General features: G+C 53.8%; 1 protein-coding gene across 1 annotated transcript; it reads right to left on the bottom strand.

Annotated features, from left to right (window-relative positions):
• Positions 1 to 963: 963 nt before the first annotated feature.
• SDHC (succinate dehydrogenase complex subunit C) lies at positions 964 to 16412 on the bottom strand. Its single transcript, XM_082242931.1, has 6 exons — positions 16321 to 16412; positions 15133 to 15189; positions 12684 to 12785; positions 4744 to 4805; positions 1568 to 1731; positions 964 to 1165 (listed from the first exon to the last, which is right to left on the bottom strand). Exons 1-6 carry the CDS (start codon positions 16353 to 16355, stop codon positions 1061 to 1063), a joined length of 525 nt encoding a protein of 174 aa, XP_082099057.1. The 5' UTR covers positions 16356 to 16412; the 3' UTR covers positions 964 to 1060.
• Positions 16413 to 17126: the final 714 nt, after the last annotated feature.

Here is a 17126-nt window from a genome sequence, read left to right on the forward strand (position 1 = left end):
GAGGGCGGCTGGGCGGGGCTTAGCCCATAAGTGAAGGTAAATTAAGAGGGGCACGGAAGAGGATTTTGTGGCTAATAAAAGCATAAGCAGGCAACTTATGGCACCTGGTCTTTGGGTTGCAAGTCCTTATAATGGCTGACATGTTCACTTTAAAGGTGAATTCCAGAAATCCAGCAGGCTGTGAGAGAGGGGAGAGAGGCACACAGAGCAGCTATGCCAGCCCTTCCCCTCCTTTGCCTATTCACAGAAGCCTTTGCATTTTTTGCATGGAGTTCACATAATACAAAGGCCCGGTGCCTATTCACAGAAGCCGTTGTATTTTTTGCATGGAGTTCACATAATACAAAGGCTTCTGTGAATGGGCAGAACTGAGGCCACAGTGAGCAGGGGCTCCGAAAGTTCCTAGAGCACACTAAACCTGTCAGATGTGCATAATAGAGAGAAGTCTATGAGGTGACAGGCACCCTATTGGACTTAACTCACGGTATGCCTAAAAAGCAGCCTAACTGCTGGAATTCAGCTTTAAGGAACGCTTGCCTCCTTTTACAAAATTGAGGAGGCCACATTGGTGATGTGAGCCGATATCTCAGAGAGGACAGCCTAGCCATTAACTGGGAGATATTTATTACCAAATCAGACTATGAGCCAATAACAAGCCTAGAAATAGTGACCTGTCTGTGGCTTGACGCACCCAGTGCCTCCCTCCAATAGTGAATTAGGAGGCTGTAAGGTTCAGCTCAGCTACCTTTTCCACCGCTATAAGACGGGTGCTCTTGATTAGTTCTAAAAGGCCATTTCCAGCATCTGTGAAAAGCAAACGGGGTGGGGGGGGGGTTAAGACGCTGACCCTGATGCAGCTTTCATTCTATGAACACAAACTTTGGTAACTTTGTTTGGCCAGACAGGTTTCGACACGTCTGAAATGATGTTTCCATGGACATCGGAGGGAGGGGGGGGGATCTGTACTGGAGGCTCCAAGGAAGACTGGGGAACCTTTCTCTCAAGTTAAGATTTGGAAATGAAGCATCAATGGGTGATGTCCCAGCAGCGAGGGTCCTAATTACATGGCGGCAATGCCGGCTGAGGATAGGAGGGTGAGGGCCAAGACGAAGTAACCGGTTTGGGAGACTTGAGGGATCTTGAAACCTTTTCCCAAGTCCCAGGCCTGCGAAGACAAAGAGGAAATGATGGTTAGGAAGAGATGGAGACACACTGAGGGGAATTTACTAAGGTTGGAGAAATGGTGCATGGCAACCAATCAGCTTCTAGCTTTCATTTTCAAAGCTTAAAGTGTATCTATGATCAAATTGTACAAATCCTATTCATTTCCACATTGTATCTCAAGCCTTCCCCCTACTGTATGTTGGTTTCATCCTCCTACCCCTATGTCACTGCGGAGTCCTATAGTGAGGAAGGGGTGGTAGGGTGAAACCACAGCGGGGGGGGGGGGGGGGGGGCACAGGTACCGGACACTCCTGAAAAAGTGTCAAAACCCCAAGGTGGTGAGTTCTCCATGCAGATCCATTTACATTTGAACGCCCCTCCCGGGCACGCGCCCACGACTCACCAAGTGTCTGATGCCGTTCCAGGAGTGGTATGCGAAGGGGAAGGCCAGGGCAAACTTTGCAGCGTAGATGAGCGTCGGGCCCAGGCTAAGGGATTTTACAAACTCCAAATGTGACGCAAAATCCCCGGGGAGAAACAGGGCTGCCAGACCGAACAGCGACACGCCTGAGAATGAGAAAATCAGACTGATCAGTTACAGACTAACACTTACCTAAACTCCACCCACCTCCTATAATACTCTATATACAGGGGTCTCCAAACCTATGGCCTCCAGTTCAGGAACTACAATTCCCATCATGCCTAGTCATTGTCTGTGAATGTCAGTTTTGCAATGGTCTATTGATGCTGGCTGCCGGGGGCTCTATTCGGGGGAGGGGGGAGGTCTACTGTTGATGGGACAGATCTACTGTTAATTTATTGTTGCTGGAGGTATTTTGCTGTGGAGGGATCCACGATTGCTTGGGGGGGGGGGGGAGGTGGGGAAGATCCATGATTGCTGGGGGGGGGGGGCAAGACCCATGATTGCTGGGGGGGGGGGGCAAGACCCATGATTGCTGGGGGGGGCAAGACCCATGATTGCTGGGGGGGGGGCAAGACCCATGATTGCTGGGGGGGGGGGGGCGCAAGACCCATGATTGCCCTGGGGGGGGGCGCAAGACCCATGATTGCCCTGGGGGGGGGGGCGCAAGACCCATGATTGCCCTGGGGGGGGGGGCGCAAGACCCATGATTGCCCTGGGGGGGGGGGGCGCAAGACCCATGATTGCCCTGGGGGGGGGGGGCGCAAGACCCATGATTGCTGGGGGGGGGGCGCAAGACCCATGATTGCTGGGGGGGGGGCGCAAGACCCATGATTGCTGGGGGGGGGCGCAAGACCCATGATTGCTGGGGGGGGGCGCAAGACCCATGATTGCTGGGGGGGGGGGCGCAAGACCCATGATTGCTGGGGGGGGGGGCGCAAGACCCATGATTGCTGGGGGGGGGGGGCGCAAGACCCATGATTGCTGGGGGGGGGGGCGCAAGACCCATGATTGCTGGGGTGGGGGGGCGCAAGACCCATGATTGCTGGGGGGGGGGGGGCGCAAGACCCATGATTGCTGGGGGGGGGGGGCGCAAGACCCATGATTGCTGGGGGGGGGGCGCAAGACCCATGATTGCTGGGGGGGGGGCGCAAGACCCATGATTGCTGGGGGGGGGGGCGCAAGACCCATGATTGCTGGGGGGGGGGGGCGCAAGACCCATGATTGCTGGGGGGGGGGGGCGCAAGACCCATGATTGCTGGGGGGGGGGCGCAAGACCCATGATTGCTGGGGGGGGGGGCGCAAGACCCATGATTGCTGGGGGGGGGGGCGCAAGACCCATGATTGCTGGGGGGGGGGCGCAAGACCCATGATTGCTGGGGGGGGGGGCGCAAGACCCATGATTGCTGGGGGGGGGGGGCGCAAGACCCATGATTGCTGGGGGGGGCGCAAGACCCATGATTGCTGGGGGGGGCGCAAGACCCATGATTGCTGGGGGGGGCAAGACCCATGATTGCTGGGGGGGGGCAAGACCCATGATTGCTGGGGGGGGCAAGACCCATGATTGCTGGGGGGGGCAAGACCCATGATTGCTGGGGGGGGGGGGTGCAAGACCCATGATTGCTGGGGGGGGGGGGCAAGACCCATGATTGCTGGGGAGGGACAAGACCCATGATTGCTGGGGGGGGGGGGCAAGACACATGATTGCTGGGGGGGGGGACAAGACCCATGATTGCTGGGGGGGGGGACAAGACCCATGATTGCTGGGGGGGGGACAAGACCCATGATTGCTGGGGGGGGGGGGACAAGACCCATGATTGCGGGGGGGGACGACAAGACCCATGATTGCTGGGGGGGGGGGGGGGACAAGACCCTTGATTGCTGGGGGGGGGGGGGGACAAGACCCTTGATTGCTGGGGGGGGGGAAAAGACCCATGATTGCTGGGGGGGGGGGGGACAAGACCCATGATTGCTGGGGGGGGGGGACAAGACCCATGATTGCTGGGGGGGGGGACAAGACCCATGATTGCTGGGGGGGGGGGACAAGACCCATGATTGCTGGGGGGGGGGGGGACAAGACCCATGATTGCTGGGGGGGGGGACAAGACCCATGATTGCTGGGGGGGGGGACAAGACCCATGATTGCTGGGGGGGGGGACAAGACCCATGATTGCTGGGGGGGGACAAGACCCATGATTGCTGGGGGGGGACAAGACCCATGATTGCTGGGGGGGGGACAAGACCCATGATTGCTGGGGGGGGGGACAAGACCCATGATTGCTGGGGGGGGGACAAGACCCATGATTGCTGGGGGGGGACAAGACCCATGATTGCTGGGGATGGATCTATTGCTGCTGGGGGATGCGTTGTTGCTGGAAGGATCTATATTAGTTACTTTATATAGCACCCTGCCCCCATACTCCTCTCACAAGCCCTCTGTCTGATGCGAGCAGTGGGAGAGGTTCTGCAAATTTTAAAATGCCTTAATGGGCGGGTCCAAGCCTGGAGGAGTGGGCGTTCCTAGGCAGACTGTCTTTGCAAAGGAAACACCTTTGACGTGTGACGCTGAGCCTCCATAATTGAAAAAAAAAATAAAATAAATGAACTCTAATGAATGAAAAGGGGCGGGGTCAGGGACAGTCATGCTGAGGAGCAAAAGGCTTCTGGGTGCTCAACCTGTGGCCCTCCAGCTGTTGTGGAACTACAAATCCCATGAGGCATTGCAAGGCTGACAGTTACAAGCATGACTCCCATAGGCAGAGGCATGATGGGACTTGTAATTTCTCAACATCTGGAGGGCCACAGGCTGAGCACCCATGCAGCTAGGTGATGCTGCTGGGAAATGAGGCGGGCTCTGAGTTGCTGCAGTTTCCAACGCACATTGTGAGAAGCTCACAGTGTGCAGTGAAGTCAGAGCAAGCTGTGTCAGTCCAGGGGAGGAGCCGCTACCACTGAAGGTCAAACGTCATTGTCCTGGCAACTAAACGACGTGACCTTCAGCCACTGTACTGTCTCAGAGCCGTTCCTATTTAGGCTCCGCCTCCTCCTGTGTCATGGTGAGAAGCCGGTCCTCTTCCTCTACCATAGGCAGTCCTGGGGGGGGGGGGGGGGTTCATCAGTCTGTTGTATCAGGTAGTAGAATGTGGAATAATTCTCACCCGCGCTCAGGGCAACGCCGGTCCCTCTGTGTGTGATGGACATGAACATCGGCAACGACCATCTGCGGGAGAGAAAACAAGAAATGAAGGTCAGCCCCGGGCAATGGCAGGACGTCAGAGGAAGTTATCTTCAGTACAGGAGAGAGCGGATCTCTATACGGGGGGGGGGGGGGGGGGGGGGGGGCACAGAACACTCAGAGCAAACACCACAGCCAAATCCATCCAACTCCATGTATGGAGAGCAACCCAATACTAAATCCCCGAATATAAAGTCTATAGAGGGCGCCCCACCCATCATAGAGGTTTCACTGGTATTCTCTGAATTCCATTATGTGCCGATTCTTCATTTATATTTCATTCACACCTTCCAAATTCCTAATTCACCAAACACCACGGGACTTTTTTGGGGAGATTTTCCTTCAGTTGTGGTCAGGAACAAAATATTTGTTCCTACTTGCTGTGCAGGGCAATTGTGTAATCAGCCTTTACAGGGGGAGGAGATCATCAAATTATGACCCTGGAATTATCGCTCTTATGGCAATACCGCACATTTCCATATATGCAAGGGGTTGGGGTGCTTTTACTTTTTACTACTATTCTTTTCCCCTTCTACACTCTCATTTAATATTCGTTTTATTTAAACTTTTTTTTAAACACTTTAATTTTTTATCATTTTTTTTTAGCTTTTTTACATTAGTTTTTCATTTAATCATACACACACTAATATATACACATACATGTATGTATATATACACACATACATATTATGCAGCCAGGGCCCTGTAATAATCACGTGCTGTAAGGACATGTGTATATGTGCGTTGGGCAAGAAGTGGTTAAAGCAAAAAAACAACCCAACCACAACGATCTCCTGTGATCTTCCATCGCACTCATTTCAAAAGTTCTTTATTTTCAATCTTTTCAAATCTGCGGATTTTATAGATGTGGAACTAAACTTGGATTTAACGCTTTCTCAAAAGAATGCTAAAGTTAGAAATTTTCAGTAAATGGGATTAAAACCTTAAAAGCCGGACTTTGACACGTTTGGCATCTATTTACTTAGCACAGTTTTTTACATTTTCCCAAAAAAAAAAAAAAAATAAAATAAAAGGGTATTGTGTCTATTAAAATATTTTTTTAATTTAATTTTTGCGGCAAATATGTGCTTTAAAAACAGCAATGCAAATATTGAAAAAAAAAAAAAATAAATATATATATATATATATATATATATATATATATATATATATATATATATATATATATATATATACACACACACACACACACACACACACATATATATATATAATATTATAAAAATAATAAAAAAAATTTATATATATATATATATATATATATATATATATATATATATATATATATATATATATATATATATATATATATATATAATAAAAATGTAACGCTACCACCATTTTATTCCCCTGGGCCTCTGCTTTTAGAAAATATATACAGTGGAACCTTGGTTTACGAGTACCTCTGTTTACGAGCGTTTTGAAAGACGAGCAACATTTTTTTAAAAAAACTGTCTTGGTATACGAGCACTGTCTTGATATACGAGCAGTTTTATACTCTAAAAGCATGCCATCCCCTCTGTAAATGCACTCTCTCACATACCATTATGTGTCCCAGCGCTTGTACACTGTATAAACATGCCGATTTATATTGTTTTAGAGTGTCCCTGCACTTACTGTATGTATATGTCTCCTCGTTTCTCTGCCTCGCTCTCACCTCGTCTCCCTGCTCTACCCGGCGGGAGGGGCCGATCACTCCTTCTGACGTCATCTGAGGAGGAGGGGAGGAGGAAGCAGAGGGCTGCAGTGTTGTGAGTGAACAGCCAGACAAGCACTAATAAAGAATAATCGGCATCTGTTATGTAGTACAGCACGAATACAGGGACACATAATGTTTAACAAAGGAGATGGCATACTTATACTGTACAGTAATGTACTACTTTATATATAACAGCATATATTTATATTACTATAAATGCTTGTGGAACGAATCATCTGAGTTTCAATGCTTTCCTATGGGAAAACTTGCTTTGATATACGAGTGTTTTGGATTACAAGCAAGCTGCTGGAACGAATTATACTCGTAAACCAAGGTTCCACTGTAGTTGTTTGGGGAATTCTAAGTCATTCTCTACTGAAAAAAAAATATAAATAAAAAAAAGATTATTAACATGCCAAATTGTAAAACTTCCCCGGATGCAAAGCGGTTAAATGTTGTATAATGAGTAACCGACATATCACTGCACTTCACCTCTCCTCCAGTATTAAAGACTGGGCCCAATCAATATATACAAAGGTCAATGGTTTTCTTGATATCTGTGCAAATCAAAGTTTCACAGGATGAGAGTGACATCGTTCACCTATCACACTGTACTCGTAGCAGATTATTGGATCCCGTTCCACACCTCCGGGTAATATCAGGAAGTTGCTCCCCTCCATGGACATTTGTGTCTATCTGTGATGCTGGATAAATAGTCCCCGCTCCCAATTAGCATTTCAAATTTACCTGAAAAGGTAAGTAGGGATCACACACCGAACTAGCCATGCCGGTATGTAAAGGTACCATGTAGGACAGCAAAACATACAACGGTATATATAACAAATGTTGAAAACCATGTATCATTTTCCTTCCACTTCACAATTATGTGCCACTGTGTGTTGGTCTATCACAGTGATGGTGAACCTTGGCACCCCAGATGTTTTGGAACTATATTTCCCATGAGGCTCAACTACAGTACAGAGTGCATGAGCATTATGGGAAATGTAGTTCCAAAACATCTGGGGTGCCAAGGTTCTCCATCACTGCTCTAGCACATAAAAACCCCAAAAAATACATTTACATTTTTGGGTGCAACATTTCAAGGGGTATGAATACTTTTTCCAAGGCACTGTATTATAAAAGGGATGTATCTGCATTGGGGTTCCGTTGTTAAAAAAACAGCAACATCAGGATCCATAAATAGGACATCCAGCAATAAAAGTTGCCTGGCTGCCTCTCCTCTATAGGCCGCATTGATGAAGCGCGGGGTGGGCAGCGCTGGCACCGACTTTCCCGTATAGGGCAGAGTTAGCACATTCTGAGAGGGAATTTGTCAGGAATGTATTGAGGGGGAGCCGCAGAGCCGTGTGCTTATCTTCACCCCTTGTGTCCAGATAGCGGCGTTATTCATGGAGCTGCGGGGCTCTGGTATGTGAGCGGGCGGAGGGGAGGACGGCGCTGGCAACGACTTGAAGACTAAAACAATACGCAGCGGCTGGTGGCAGGAGGGTCGGCTTTCCCTGGCGAGAAAACGCTGAAAAGAAGCCCACTGTGGTGGAATGTTCACAGGGCTGTGATCTGATACAGACACTCCATTCATAAATAGAGCATTCGCTGGGGACCGGGACTTAAAGGGAAATGGATGTTTTACAAAATGGAGTCTTCCCTCATCGCTAGAACTCAAACTGACATTGAACCCGCGAAAGGCGAATACGCATACTTTCCTTCATTTACTTTGGGAGCCATGGCTGCCCCGGGGGGGGGGGGGGGGGGTATCAGGTGCCCGGTTTGCCGCACTCAAATTTCTCCATCGGGCTTCAATGTTAGCCCTGTGTCCTATAATGATATAGAACTCTGGGGTGGGTTTTGAGGAACGCTTAGTGCAAAACTCACATCACTAAAAAAAAAGTCTCATAGAAGGCACTCCTGGGTCCTCCCCACTGCTGAGTGCCACCATAGCAAGCCGCTTGCTATGGGGGGCACTTGTGCAGGCTTGCTATCGACACACAGGCCACTGACACACAGGCCACTGACACACAGGCCACTGACACACAGAGGGTGACTCATCCCCGCTCCCTCACTGGTGGCGATTAAAAGCAGCGGGAGCAAGTGGCTCCAGCTGCTGTCTCTGAGCCAATGAGGAGGGAAGAGAGTGGCTGTTCTCATGCACATCACTGGACTGAGATCAAGCTCAAGTCAAGTATGGGGGACTGTGAGAAGGTTGAGGCCAGGGGACTCTGCAGTAGGCTTGGTGGCCCTATAGGGAAAGAGGTTTCTGAAGTGAGCTGGGATCACAGTGAGGGGGAAGGATGGGGCCAGGAGACTCTGCAGTAGGCTTGCTGGCCCTATAGGGAATGAGCTATCTGGAGGGGGATGGGGACAATGTGAGAGGAAGGGTGGGCTAGGGGGACTCTGCAGTAGGCTTGGTGGCCTTATATGGAATGAGGTTTACGGAGGGGCACGGGGGCACTGTGAGGTGAAGGATGAGGCTAGGGGACTTTGCAGTAGGCTTGGTGGCCCTATAGGGAATGAGGTATCTGGAGGGGGCTTTGAGGATGATGCTAGGGGACTCTGCCATAGGCTTGGTGGCCCTATAGGGAAAAGAGGGTTTTGGAGGGGGCTGGGATCACAGTGAGGGAAAGGATGGGGCTAGGGGTCTCTGCAGTAGGCTTGGTGGCCCTATATGGAATGAGGTTTTTGGAGGGGGCACTGTGAGGTGGAGAATGGAGCTAGGGGTCTCTGCAGTAGACTTGGTGGCCCTATATGGAATGAGGTTTATGGAGGGGGCTGGGGGCACGGAAAACTATGAAGAGCTGTAGGCTCTGAAGCAGGCTGGGCAGCAGTGTGGGAGGTGTGTGAGGGTGTCAGGATTTTGTTGTGTTGATACCAAGCACGTCAACCCTAAATATTGGGATGAGAAAACTACATTACCGGATACAACCTACAGGTGGCGTTATATAATCCTTTCCTATAATGAACGTCTCTAGAATTCTCTCTCTCATTTCGGCATTGAAGCGATACCCAGTGTGTTACCCAACTAACACTTACATAAACACGCATGTTCTGGGTGTGCATTTTTTCCAGTCTCAGCTGCCCAGGTCTCCCCTCCTCATTGGCTAAGACAGCAGTGTGGCACGATTGGCTCCCGCTGCTGTCAAAAATCAGTAAACCAATCAGGAGATAGAGGGGGAGGGCCCGGTCACAGCTCTGTACCTGAATGGACACAGTAAGCTGTGACTCGGCCCGGGTGCCCCCATAACAAGCTGCTTGCTGTGGGGGCACTCAACAGGAGGGAGGGGCCAGGATCACAGAGACGGGACCCGAGAAGAGGAGGATCCGGGCCACTCTGTGCAAAACTGACTGCATAGAGCCGGTAAGTAGAAGAGTGTTTTTTTTTTTTTTTAAATATGAGACGTTACTGTCACTTTAAACCCGCATAGCTTACAAACCGAGTACAATAAAAAGTTGCTTTTCTGTTAAAATGCCTTCCCCATCCACTGCAGTTTACAATTTTCAATGCTGCCGACTCCTGTTTTACCAGTGCTGCTTCCCTGAACTTCCGGTCTTGACAGGAAAGAGTTATAGTGAAGGGAGAGCGGAATAGAGAAGTAGCAAAAGAATGGAAGAGCAGGAGGAAGGAGGAAGAGGAGGATAATGGAGGAGCAGGGGAAGGAAGTGGGGGGGATTGAGGATGAGGAAAATGGATGAGCTGGAAAAGGATGGTAGAGGAGGAGAACGGAGGAGCAGGAAGGAGGAGGAGGAGAACGGAGGAGCAGGAAGGAGGGAGGAGAACAGAGGAGCAGGAAGGAGGGAGGAGAACAGAGGAGCAGGAAGGAGGGAGGAGAACAGAGGAGCAGGAAGGAGGGAGGAGAACAGAGGAGCAGGAAGGAGGGAGGAGAACAGAGGAGCAGGAAGGAGGGAGGAGAACAGAGGAGCAGGAAGGAGGGAGGAGAACAGAGGAGCAGGAAGGAGGGAGGAGAACAGAGGGGCAGGAAGGAGGGAGGAGAACAGAGGGGCAGGAAGGAGGGAGGAGAACAGAGGGGCAGGAAGGAGGGAGGAGAACAGAGGGGCAGGAAGGAGGGAGGAGAACAGAGGGGCAGGAAGGAGGGAGGAGAACAGAGGGGCAGGAAGGAGGGAGGAGAACGGAGGAGCAGGAAGAGGGAGGAGAACGGAGGAGCAGGAAGAGGGAGGAGAACGGAGGAGCAGGAAGAGGAGGGAGAATGGAGGAGCAGGAAGAGGAGGGAGAATGGAGGAGCAGGAAAAGGAGGGAGAATGGAGGAGCAGGAAAAGGAGGGAGAATGGAGGAGCAGGAAGAGGAGGGAGAATGGAGGAGCAGGAAGAGGAGGGAGAATGGAGGAGCAGGAAGGAGGAGGAGGAGGAGGAGAATGGAGGAGCAGGAAGGAGGAGGAGGAGGAGGAGAACGGAGGAGCAGGAAGGAGGAGGAGGAGAACGGAGGAGCAGGAAGGAGGAGGAGGAGAACGGAGGAGCAGGAAGGAGGAGGAGGAGAACGGAGGAGCAGGAAGGAGGAGGAGGAGAACGGAGGAGCAGGAAGGAGGAGGAGGAGAACGGAGGAGCAGGAAGAGGAGGAGAATAGAGGAACTGGAAGAGGGAGGGGAGAAGGAGGAGAACAGGGCTCAGGAAAAGGATGGAAGAGCAGAAGCAGGAGCAGGAGCAGGAAAAGGGAGGGGAGAGGAGAAGGAAATGGATGGAAGAGCAGGAGCAGGAAGAGAGAGGGAGCAGGAAGAGGGGACAGAAAGGAGGAGAATTGAGGAACTGAAAAAGGACGGAAGAGCAGGAAGAGGGAGGGGAGGAAAAGCAGGAATGGAAAGTGGAGGAGCGGGGAGCAGGAAAGGGATGGAAGAGAAGGAAGAGGAAGGGGAGATGAGGAGAAGGAAGGAGGGAGGGAGTAGGAAGAGGGAGGAGAATTGAGGAGCAGGAAGACGGAGGGGAGATGGGATAGAAGACGGAGGGGAGATGGGATAGAAGACGGAGGGGAGATGGGATAGAAGACGGAGGGGAGATGGGATAGAAGACGGAGGGGAGATGGGATAGAAGACGGAGGGGAGATGGGATAGAAGACGGAGGGGAGATGGGATAGAAGACGGAGGGGAGATGGGATAGAAGACGGAGGGGAGATGGGATAGAAGACGGAGGGGAGATGGGATAGAAGACGGAGGGGAGATGGGATAGAAGACGGAGGGGAGATGGGATAGAAGACGGAGGGGAGATGGGATAGAAGACGGAGGGGAGATGGGATAGAAGAGGGAGGGGAGATGGGATAGAAGAGGGAGGGGAGATGGGATAGAAGAGGGAGGGGAGATGGGATAGAAGAGGGAGGGGAGATGGGATAGAAGAGGGAGGGGAGATGGGATAGAAGAGGGAGGGGAGATGGGATAGAAGAGGGAGGGGAGATGGGATAGAAGAGGGAGGGGAGATGGGATAGAAGAGGGAGGGGAGATGGGATAGAAGAGGGAGGGGAGATGGGATAGAAGAGGGAGGGGAGATGGGATAGAAGAGGGAGGGGAGATGGGATAGAAGAGGGAGGGGAGATGGGATAGAAGAGGGAGGGGAGATGGGATAGAAGAGGGAGGGGAGATGGGATAGAAGAGGGAGGGGAGATGGGATAGAAGAGGGAGGGGAGATGGGATAGAAGAGGGAGGGGAGATGGGATAGAAGAGGGAGGGGAGATGGGATAGAAGAGGGAAGGAGCAGGAGAATGTGGGCGGGGGGAGAATGTGGATCAGGGGAAGTGACAGCAGAGCAGTTGAGTGCCTTGGCATTCTAGGCTATGAGGCTGAGTGTTTCTATAGTGACGCAGACTGCCTCAGCCAAAACGAGGAGTTAATGGACCAGGAAGTGGGTCTACAGCAATGATGTGGCAGAAAGAGGCTGCAGGAGATCAGCAGCACTGAGGTTTTTATAGAAGACAAGGCAAGAGTTAATAATCCATACAACAGAGAAAACAAAAGGTCATCCAGTTGACATTTAGGTGTGCTTTGGTTTTCAGAACCACCTCCACACCTCAGACCTCCACACCTCAGACCTCCACACCTCAGACCTCCACACCTCAGACCTCCACACCTCAGACCTCCACACCTCAGACCTCCACACCTCAGACCTCAGACCAGGATGGTGTCACTTACTGATAAATGGTTATGTGGGGTGACACGGGGCGATTCAGGTGGGTGTTCTTCTCCCAGAAGCGGTCCATCTCCTGCTTGGCTGTAGTCCCCATAGGGAGAGCGCTGACAAAATGAAGATAAAAGTCATTAAGAATTGTAACCAATGAGGAGACACGAATTCCTGAACAAGTCTCTACATCTCATTTCCTTAAAGCTGATGACTTTACCTCCCTTGGTTCCCCCCCCCCCCATACCCTTGAAATTTTTAATTAAAGCCTTTCGTTTTTTATTACATTCCTTATTTAATCTCATTACTGGGTCTCTGTGCATCTCTATGCATTGCAGGCAGATCATGGCTGCTGGGAGGGGCCGGTAGGGGGCTGTACATTGCAGGCAGATCATGGCTGCTGGGAGGGGCCGGTAGGGGGCTGTACATTGCAGGCAGATCATGGCTGCTGGGAGGGGCCGGTAGGGGGCTGTACATTGCAGGCAGATCATGGCTGCTGGGAGGGGCCGGTAGGGGGCTGTACATTGCAGGCAGATCATGGCTGGTGGGAGGGGCCGGTAGGGGGCTGTACATTGCAGGCAGATCATGGCTGGTGGGAGGGGCCGGTAGGGGGCTGTACATTGCAGGCAGATCATGGCTGGTGGGAGGGGCCGGTAGGGGGCTGTACATTGCAGGCAGATCATGGCTGGTGGGAGGGGCCGGTAGGGGGCTGTACATTGCAGGCAGATCATGGCTGGTGGGAGGGGCCGTTAGGGGGCTGTACATTGCAGGCAGATCACGGCTGGTGGGAGGGGCTAGCAGGGATCTGTACATATCTTCCTGAAAACATCCACAGCACCCCGCCTCAGCATTCCTCTCCAGAGCCCTGAAGCAAAGAGTGGGAGGAGTTATGCAAATGTCAAAATGCCTTGGTGGGTGTGAGTATTCTAGGAGTGGGCGTTGCCTAGGAAGGCTGTATTTGCATGCAGACCGCCCACCTGGGATGCTGAGCTCCTCTGTACAGCTGATGGCAGCGGGTGCAGTGCATTGTGGGAGGTGGGAGAAATGCGCCCCCTGCACGAGGTCTCATGGTGTCCGCAGTCACTGGGTGACGGGTTCTATCGCAGGAGAGTGAAGGAAGGAGGAGGTGATCTGTTGCCACGGGCAACTAAACCGCCTCTTCTCAGAGGTCACATGACTGGTCTGTATGTTATTCATAGAAGTGTGACCTCTCCTCTGATTGGTGTAGAAGATCTGGAATTCCATGCTATGGGGGGGGGTTGGACAATGGGGGCTGTGTGTTGGGGGGGGGACAGTGGGGGCTGTGTGTTGGGGGGGGGGGGGGGGGGGGGGACAGTGGGGGCTGTGTGTTGGGGGGGGGGGGACAGTGGGGGCTGTGTGTTGGGGGGGGGGGGGGACAGTGGGGGCTGTGTGTTGGGGGGGGGGGGGACAGTGGGGGCTGTGTGTTGGGGGGGGGGACAGTGGGGGCTGTGTGTTGGGGGGGGGGACAGTGGGGGCTGTGTGTTGGGGGGGGGGGACAGTGGGGGCTGTGTGTTGGGGGGGGGGGACAGTGGGGGCTGTGTGTTGGGGGGGGGGACAGTGGGGGCTGTGTGTTGGGGGGGGGGACAGTGGGGGCTGTGTGTTGGGGGGGGGGGGACAGTGGGGGCTGTGTGTTGGGGGGGGGGGGGGGGGGGGACAGTGGGGGCTGTGTGTTGGGGGGGGGGGGGGACAGTGGGGGCTGTGTGTTGGGGGGGGGACAGTGGGGGCTGTGTGTTGGGGGGGGGGGGACAGTGGGGGCTGTGTGTTGGGGGGGGGGGGGGACAGTGGGGGCTGTGTGTTGGGGGGGGGGGGGGACAGTGGGGGCTGTGTGTTGGGGGGGGGGGGGGACAGTGGGGGCTGTGTGTTGGGGGGGGGGGGACAGTGGGGGCTGTGTGTTGGGGGGGGGGGACAGTGGGGGCTGTGTGTTGGGGGGGGACAGTGGGGGCTGTGTGTTAGTGGGGGCTGTGTGTTGGGGGGGGGGAGTGGGGGCTGTGTGTTTGGGGGGGGGGGGACAGTGGGGGCTGTGTGTTGGGGGGGGGACAGTGGGGGCTGTGTGTTGGGGGGGGACAGTGGGGGCTGTGTGTTGGGGGGGGGGGGGGACAGTGGGGGTTGTGTGTTGGGGGGGGGACAGTGGGGGCTGTGTGTTGGGGGGGGGGGACAGTGGGGGCTGTGTGTTGGGGGGGGGGGGACAGTGGGGGCTGTGTGTTGGGGGGGGGGGGACAGTGGGGGCTGTGTGTTGGGGGGGGGACAGTGGGGGCTGTGTGTTGGGGGGGGGGACAGTGGGGGCTGTGTGTTTGGGGGGGGGGACAATGGGGGCTGTGTGTTTGGGGGGGGGGACAATGGGGGCTGTGTGTTGGGGGGGGGGGGGACAATGGGGGCTGTGTGTTTGGGGGGGGGGGCAATGGGGGCTGTGTGTTGGGGGGGGGTTGTCATGCTATCACTCACCTCCTCATACAGAAGGTCGGTCTGAGCTGGGAGAGGAGACATTGCCGAGCCGAGTGCCTGAAAGAAAAAAAAGAGGGGGGAGGGGGATCATTATCTACTGCAACCAGAGCCCCCCCACCTCCGCACTCATATCTTCTACACCAGATGATCTCCCCCCCCCCCCCAACTACACACCCCAAATTCAGGTTAACAGCCCCCATCTCCAACAACATACCCCTCTTACACCAGCACACTAGGTGCCCCCCCCCCCCTAACACCCCTACACCAGGTGACACCCCTCTTTCCTCAACCAGATGACCACCCCCTCTCCTCCAACCTCATACTTCCTACATTGCCCACATGAGATGACCCCCCCCCCCCCCAAAAAAAAACTAACACCCCTACACCAGGTGACACCCCCTTTTCTCAACCTCATACCCCCTCACCAAGACCACCCCCCCCCCAACCTTATACTTTCTACACTGCTAGATGACCATCAACCCCCCCCAACAAGGTGATCCTCCTCCGCAACCTTATACACCACCACAAACTAACACCCCCCACACCAGGTGACACCCCATTTCCTCAACCTCACCCCCCCCCCCCCAACCAGATGATCACCCCCTCTCCTCCAACTTCATACTTCCTACATTGCCACATGAGATGACCCCCCCACAACAGGTGACACCCCCTTTTCTCAACCTCATATCCAACACCAAGACCCCCCCCCCCAACCTTATACTTTCTACACTGCTAAATGAACACCCTCCCCCCCACAAACAAGTTGATCCTCTCTCGCAACCTTATACACCAGCACACTGGTTGAACCCCCCCCCAATCTCACACCCCCACACCAGGTGACACCCCTCTTTCCTCAACCTCACCCCCCCCCAACCTCATACTTCTTACATTGCCACATGAGATGACCCCCAACCCCTCAACCTCATATCCCCCACACCTCCACACTTTTAGTGGCCCCCCCATACCTCCTACACAGGTGACCCCCCCCCCAACTGTAACCTCATTCCCCCTTCACACTGGGTGACCCCCAAAATAACACCCCTACACCAGGTGACACCCCCCTTTTATCAACCTCACACCCCCCCCCTCTCATTCAGCCTCATATCCCCCTACACCCCCCTGATAACCTGGAGCCCCTCTGACACCCCCCATCCCCCTCTCCCGTCCCCGGTACAGCCAGAAAGTCACCTCAATAACAGCGCCGCCATCTTTACTCTGACCATGTGACGTCACCTACCACGTGATATTCCTAATATCCCTCCCCCTGCCGCTCTCAACAGGGAGGGAGGCGTGGTCCCCTCCCCGACGTCACACGCAGGCTGAGCGGAGAGGAGTGGGCGTGTACAGTTATTTGAATACAGTGAGGCTCCGCCCCTTCCAGTGTCCCCAACCCAGATTAGATAAGATTTTAGTACGGGGGAACTTCGTACAGAGAGAGAAGAGGGGGGCGGGGCTCCTCCTTCTTCATCATGTTGGGTGGAGCTGGATCTCTTCATAGAACGTGGAATTAAAAGTGACCCTCCCCCAGTGTGTGGTGTTGTGTCAGTGGGGGAGGGGAGCATTACCTAGCCAGGTTCACCTGTACATAAAGAGCCACTCCGGCTGGAATACTCCCCTCCCCCCCACAGACAGAGATTACATGTCCAGCATCATCCAACCCCTTCCTGTGAGCTCAGGGGGTCATGGACACGCCCCCTAGGGGAAAGATATCACTATGACCTGGGCTTAAAGGGGAATGATCCTTCTTTCCTCCTGGGCTGAGCAGTGGAGGTGGGCGGTCCTTCCTCCTGGGCTGAGCAGTGGAGGTGGGCGGTCCTTCCTCCTGGGCTGAGCAGTGGAGGTGGGCGGTCCTTCCTCCTGGGCTGAGCAGTGGAGGTGGGCGGTCCTTCCTCCTGGGCTGAGCAGTGGAGGTGGGCGGTCCCCCTCTTGGGCTGAGCAGTGGAGGTGGGCGGTCCTTCCTCCTGGGCTGAGCAGTGGAGGTGGGCGGTCCTTCC

The sequence above is a fragment of the Pelophylax lessonae genome (genome assembly GCF_965119305.1).
Source record: "Pelophylax lessonae genome assembly, chromosome: 13".
NCBI classification, from domain to species: Eukaryota; Metazoa; Chordata; class Amphibia; order Anura; family Ranidae; genus Pelophylax; species Pelophylax lessonae.